The 6,892-nt window shown below is 40.7% G+C and overlaps 1 protein-coding gene across 1 annotated transcript in view; it reads left to right on the top strand.

Annotated features, from left to right (window-relative positions):
• ccdc78 (coiled-coil domain containing 78) overlaps nucleotides 1-3,309 on the top strand; it is a 78,477-nt gene extending 75,168 nt beyond the window's left edge. Inside the window, exon 22 of the mRNA XM_043711977.1 lies at nucleotides 1,495-3,309. Coding sequence (XP_043567912.1) covers nucleotides 1,495-1,579 — 85 coding nt within the window. The 3' untranslated portion in view covers nucleotides 1,580-3,309. The remainder of the gene's footprint in view (nucleotides 1-1,494) is intronic.
• Nucleotides 3,310-6,892: the final 3,583 nt, after the last annotated feature.

Below are 6,892 nucleotides of genomic sequence, written 5' to 3'. Positions count from 1 at the left end.
ACCTTTGAGCCAGTTCTGTATCCAAATGGCTAGTTCTCCCTGTGTCCCATGAGATCTACCCTTGCTAATCAGTCTCCATGGGGAACCATGTGGAACGCCTTACTGAAGTCCATAGAGATCACATCTACTGCTCTGCCCTCATCAATCTTCTTTGTTATTTCTTCAAAAAACTCAATCAAGTTTGTGAGACATGATTTCCCACGCACAAAGCTATGTTGACTATTCCTAATCAGTCCTTGCCTTTGCAAATACATGTACATCCTGTCCCTCAGGATTCCCTCCAACAACTTGCCCACCACTGAGGTCAGGCTCACTGGTCTATAGTTCCCTGGCTTGTCTTTACCGCCCTTCTTAAACCGTGGCACCACATTAGCCAACCTCCAGTCTTCCGGCACCTCACCTGTGACTATCGATGATACAAATGTCGCAGCAAGAAGCCAAGCAATCACTTCTCTAGCTTTCAACAGAGTTCTTGGGTACACCTGATCAGTGGAAGTGGTGTCCTTCCTCATCCGTATGTAAGGATACTAGTGAGAGTGGGTCATGTCGTTTTGTGGTTAATTGATGTTCATGTATCCTGGTGGCTAGTTTTCTGCCTGTTTGTTCAATATAGTGTTTGTTACAGTTCTTGCAAGATATTTTGCAAATGACATTAGTTTTGCTTGTTGTCTGTTTAGCAGCTAATGAACCTGAAAGACCCTATATAGACAACAAGCAAAACTAATGTCATTTACCAAATACCTTGCAAGAACTGTAACAAACACTACATTGGACAAACAGGCAGAAAACTAGCCACCAGGATACATGAACATCAATTGGTCAGAAAAAGACATGACCCACTCTCACTAGTATCTTTACATACGGATGAGGAAGGACACCACTTCGACTGGACAACACATCCATCCTAGGAAAAGCCAAACAGAGACACACATGAGAATTCCTAGAAGCATGGCATTCCAACTGGAACTCTATCAACAAACACACTGATATGGATCCCATTTACCACCCCTGAGAAAAAGAACAGGAAATGACTTCACCAACCCAAGGAACCCTAAACACATAAATAAAAAGTGGGCAATACCACCAGTGCTTCACCGGAGGCTCACTGATGTTACTTAGTGACGAAACATCTGAAAACAAACCTTCCAGCTCAGCAAGTAAACTTACATCAGAACCTCAACCTGAGCTACAAATCTTCTCAAAACTCACTAGCATTGCTTTTCTTCGGCTGACATCGCAGAACCTGTTGTGGGTCTAATTCCTCTCCTCCCTCCCTTACTCCCACAATCTGACTCTGACAGTCTAAGCCTGCCCAGGAAGCCAAGGCGCTTGCTCCTTTGGTGTCTGGATGTTCAAAAAACTTTGAATAAGCTTCAGACTTGGCCTCCTGGTCCAAAGTGAACCAAGGCACCCTTGCTCGACCAGTCTTTGTGAAAGGCGCTATATAAGTGAGGGGTTTTCGAAACTAAATTGCCGTTTTGTTAAATAATGCAGGTACAAGCAGGAAATTACCCGCCTCCGAAAACTGGTTGGAACTGAAGTCCCAAGAGCAGCCAGTGCTGATGTTATCCGTCATTAACCTCCTTGGCAATCGCACAGGATCCTCAACTCTGAAATGGAAGTCTCACCCCCCTGCTGTCACCAGGAATTTTCTGAGCAGTTATTTGGAAATGAAAGTTGTGATTAGTAAAATAACATAGCATTTTTACTGACAGTGTGCTACAGCAAAATAAGGTACTCATTATTTACGGTCTGCCACACGGGATGAGACAGTGGTTCTACCATGTGCAAGTTAACTTATTCACAAATGAGATTATTTACACAGGAACAGGAGAAGGCAATTCAGCCCTCCATACCCAGCTGATCTGGACTTCTGCGCAGCTGCCTTGATTCCATAACCTTTAATATCCCTGCCTAACAAATGTCTTATCAATCTCCGATTTGAAATATTTAGTTTATCTCCAGCTTCAGCAGCTCTTTAGAGAGCAAGTTCCCAATTTCCATTACTTTGGCATCAACTGGGAAAGGCTAGGTTTCTAATTATTCCCATACACTTGGATCCTACTCAACGGATTCATTGGAAACCTGCATTCAAATCCAGGTTTCTAGAAACTAAACTGTTGCAAAAGTAAAATCAGTTTTCCTTCTCAACTTCTCGCATTCAGGATTATTATTATTCTGTGTGTATATATATTTTTTCTCATTAAATCATTGCCTGCTGAAGCACATTATCATATCAGATTCTCATTGAAATATGTTTCCGGTCTGACCACCCATTTTACTCTGTACAGACCAGTTCATATTCAGAATAATGGATAGGTAGATGTGATTTTAAACCAGCAATCGCATTGTATGGTCTACATAACATCGTTAACTACATGGGGAACTAATGCCTGACTCCAGGATGACATTAGCCTTGAAATCAATCCATGAGAGCCATTTTCATCTTGCCATATATGCCATGAAATTATTGGGGCAAGTTTTGTTCCATTTTATTTAATTCTGCCAGTGGCAAATGGTAAAATGGACAGTAATGTACAACACAAACTGTCATCCATTAATTTAAACTGGGATATAATTATGAATTCTTAATGTACATCCAACTTGATCACAGGGAAAATATCTGAACATGTATCCTGTGTAAAATAATATCAATTATATCAGACATCATGGTGAGTTTTTCTCCCAACTACAGAAACATGAAAGCCAACCATTTTAATCCTGTGTTTCCTGTTTCAAGATGAATTGCCCAAGCCTGAGAAGATTCCTTTCAAACACTTGGATATTATAATGAGCAGAAAATACGCTTAGTCAATTGTACAGGAAACTCTGATAAATTTTAATCACTGAAAATTGTAGACATTAGGAAAATTGGTTTATGTACTGCAATTTGTAAGAATAAATTATACAACTTAGCATGAAACTTCTCACTCTGCCTTCCAGCTCTCTTTGAATGTTTGCTTTTCCAATCAGTGAATTTCATGTAGATACATTTTAATCAACCTGTCTTGACCTATTATTGCACACCTCTGGAGGAGGTGGAAGTTGAACACAAGTCTCCTGGCACGGTGACGGAGATGCTATCACTGTACCATAGAGGTGTGTTAATTATGTCATTACACAGCCAGTGTTTAATGGAGCACTATTAACACTCCCCTTATCTCAGACTGGAGTTAAACAAGGAATTTCCTCCAACTGTATTGTGAAGCTATGTCTGAGCATGTTTAATCAACCTGGTAAAAACAATAACTGCAGATGCTGGAAACCAGATTCTGGATCAGTGGTGCTGGAACTCCACCCTCTCCTCCCTGACCTATCACCTTCATCTCCTCCCCCACTCACCCATTGTACTCTATGCTACTCTCTCCCCACCCCCACCCTCCCCTAGCTTATCTCTCCACGCTTCAGGCTCTCGGCCTTTATTCCTGATGAAGGGCTTTTCCCCGAAATGTCGATTTCGCTGCTTGTTGGATGCTGCCTGAATGTTTAATCAACCTGTTGAGGCATGTTGTTGGGGCTCATGTAGTACAGTGGTAGCATCACTATCTCCGAGTCAGAGGCCTGTGTTCAAGTCCCACCTGTTCCAGAGTTGTGCTGTAATAACTCTGAACAGGTTAATTTGAAAATATATATCTTGATCCAGAGGAAGAGCAACTCACTCCACCACAAGAGCCCTAAAGGGGAGCTGTTTCTATTCTCGGGCTTTTCAATGATAGACCAAATGGAGACTGGTCATTTGTACCCTTGCCATCTTTGCAATATGTAATAACCTTGCACTTTTCATGTACATTTCAACTCCACTGGTTGAATTATTTTCTCTCTTATCTAGAAATGGCAAGGAAATGCTGATTTGTCAATTCCACCTGTCTCGCCATGATCAAAAATATTATGTATTTTAGCAGAATTGCAGTAAATCTTCTACTCAGAGGTACTCATTGATTTACTATCCCCTCTGTTAGAGCTCCCATTTGATGTAGAACCCTCCTTCTTTAATCCATCTCCGCTGTCCACTTGTCACTGCAGTAACAAGAAAGCAAGATTTTTTTTTCCTTTATAAATATTACTTCCTGCTTCTATGGAAATAATTTTAAAAATTGATATAGTAGATAAGAAAAAGGAGGCTTAATTGTTATGTGAACTATATGGGCTGAATGCCCTACACAGGACCATAGAATCCTTACAGTGTGGAAGCAGGTCATTCGGTCCATACCGCTCCTCTGAAGAGCATCCTACCCAGACCCACCCCCCCACCCCCACTACGCTATCCCTGTAACCCTGCATTTCCAATGGCTAATACTCCCAGCCTGCATATCCCTGGACACTATTGGCAATTTACTATGGCCAATCCACTTATTCTGCACATCTTTGAACTGTGGGAGACACGGGGAGAATGTGTTAACTCCACATAGGGTGTGAGGGTAGAATTGAACCTGGGTCCCTGGCACTGGGAGGCAGCAGTGCTAAGCAGAGGTTGCCCTATGCCTTTCCTCATGCTAGCCAGTGCAACTAAAGATGCTGGGCCTCCAAAAGTGAGGGAGCCAACTCTTGCTTTGTGTGAAATGCTGTCAGGAGCAAGATTGGGCCCTAATGTGACCATTGATTGGCAAGTTTAAGGCCTAATAAACGCAAGGGCCATCTGAAGCCTCCCTCCCTTGGTAAAAGTGCAGATAGGTTGGGGATAAATAGTAGACAGAGAATTTTATATATCCCCAACCTGTCTTTGAATCTACCAACAGAAAAGCATAAATTGCAGCCTATTTAAATTATTATTTCTGCAATAATATAATGTTTTCACCAAACATTTCTGACTTCTCAAAACAAGAAAGCAGGAAGTAATATTTATAAAGGAAAAAAATTCTTGCTTTCCTGTTACTGCAGTGACAAGTGGACAACGGAGGTGGATTAAAGGAGGGTTCTACATCAAATGGGAGCTCTAACGGAGGGGATAGTAAATCAATGAGTACCTCTGAGTAGAAGATTTATTGCAATTCTGCTAATTCTTCAATCCTGCCTACATCCCACTGATCTTCATACCTGTTCTATATCACAGGTACTTTTGATACAGGAAGGCCCCAGGGGTATAGAGGTCTTGTGGTGCAGTGGTAGTATTTCTAGCTTGGATCCAGGAGGCCTGGGTTCAATTCCCACCCACTCCAAAGGTGTTTAATAACATTCTTGAATTGGTTTGTTAGAAAATGTCTGTAGCTATTGAAGAGTGCTATTCTCAACTTTTGAAGAGATACTACAAACCGCTTTTGTCTGGTTCTGCAAACAGATTATAAACTTCATCTTGTATCTCATGTTTTCTCTGTCTCGTAATCTTAGCTATATTTATGTCGCCACAAGAACAGATTTTAATAATTTTAAGTTTAAATACTCCTCAAATTATGTGATACTGTTCAGCAACACCAGGGATCCTGATACCAATCTGGAGATCTGAAGAGATGTGCTGTACATTGTTAACTCATATTTTTTTCAGTTCATGTGCTATTCTAAATAGACCTTTTTTATAAAACAAAATCAATTGCGTCTAAAGTCTGTAAAGGACAGTTATGCTATGTTTCTTTGCCATGTTTCAAATAATCCATTAACAGTGTAAATGATGCTTTCCATTTCTTTAGTTCAGCAGCATAATACCCAGCATCAGTGCCCTATTTTTAAACTGTAATGCTTTTTCATACTCAGAACATCAAAGTGAATCTTCCATTCCCAGACTGTGAATGTAAAAACTTCCCACTACTGACAGAATGGTTTCAAATGTGAACCGTGAAGTGGGGATGCTGGAGGATGTTTACACAGGGTTCCCACCAACTCCACACTATAGCCTTGATGAAAACAGCAGAGGAATGCCAGTAAACAACCACTTTTGACAATTTATGCTATTGGTCCAGAGACATTGTTGATTATTTGGTTGTGTCATCGTGGCAAGGAAACTTCTGACAATACTCTTCAAGTATGAATAACTTTGGGGTGTATGGGATAATTTACAATTTTAATTATTTACCAATAAAATATAACAAAACTTTTTTTAAACTGTTGTTGTAGAACTGTAATAAATGCAATTGAACAAAGAGGAATGCTTTTTATATTGATATGTACATTGACTGAAGGCTTTCCACATTGTAGACTTTGTTCCTGTTCTTTGCATAGTCTTTCATTCCATAATGGTTTATTAAACGTTCATTTCAGGCTAGGATGAAATATTTTCATCTTCAGTTTGTTGAGCTGCAAAAACTGTAGTAACAGAAGAATATCAAGTGCTCAGACTGGAAGCCTGTGACCAGCGATGTGCTGCAAGGATTGATGATGGGTCCACTGCTTTTTGTCATTTATATAAATAATTTGGCTGAGAATAAAGGAGGAACATTTAGTAAGTTTGCAGACAACACCAAAATTGGTGGTGTAATGGACAGTGAAGAAGGTTATCTCAGAGTACAACGAGAACTTGATCAGATGGGCCAGACGGAGCACTTTGGTAAGGTAAATCAGGATAGAACATAGAACATTACAGCGCAGTACAGGCCCTTCGGTCCTCAATGTTGCATCGCCCTGTCATACTAATCTGAAGTCCATTCCACCTACACTATTCCATGTACGTCCATATGCCTGTCCAATGACGACTTAAATGCACTTAAACTTGGCGAATCTACTACCGAATCAGGCAAAGCATTCCATACCATTACTACTCTCTGGGTAAAGAAACTACCTCTGATATCTATCTTATACCTATCTCCCCTCACTTTAAAGTTGTGTCCCCTCGTGTTTGCCGTTCGCATACTTGGAAAAAGGCTCTCCCTGTCCACCCTATCTAACCCTCTGATTATCTTGTATGTCTCTATTAAGTCACCTCTCAACCTTCTTCTCTCTAACGAGAACAGCCTCAAGGCCCTCA

This window comes from Chiloscyllium plagiosum, chromosome 21 (assembly GCF_004010195.1).
Source record: "Chiloscyllium plagiosum isolate BGI_BamShark_2017 chromosome 21, ASM401019v2, whole genome shotgun sequence".
Lineage (NCBI taxonomy): Eukaryota > Metazoa > Chordata > Chondrichthyes > Orectolobiformes > Hemiscylliidae > Chiloscyllium > Chiloscyllium plagiosum.
Note: the sequence above shows the minus strand (reverse complement) of the source record. Positions and strands in the feature narration are given on the sequence as shown.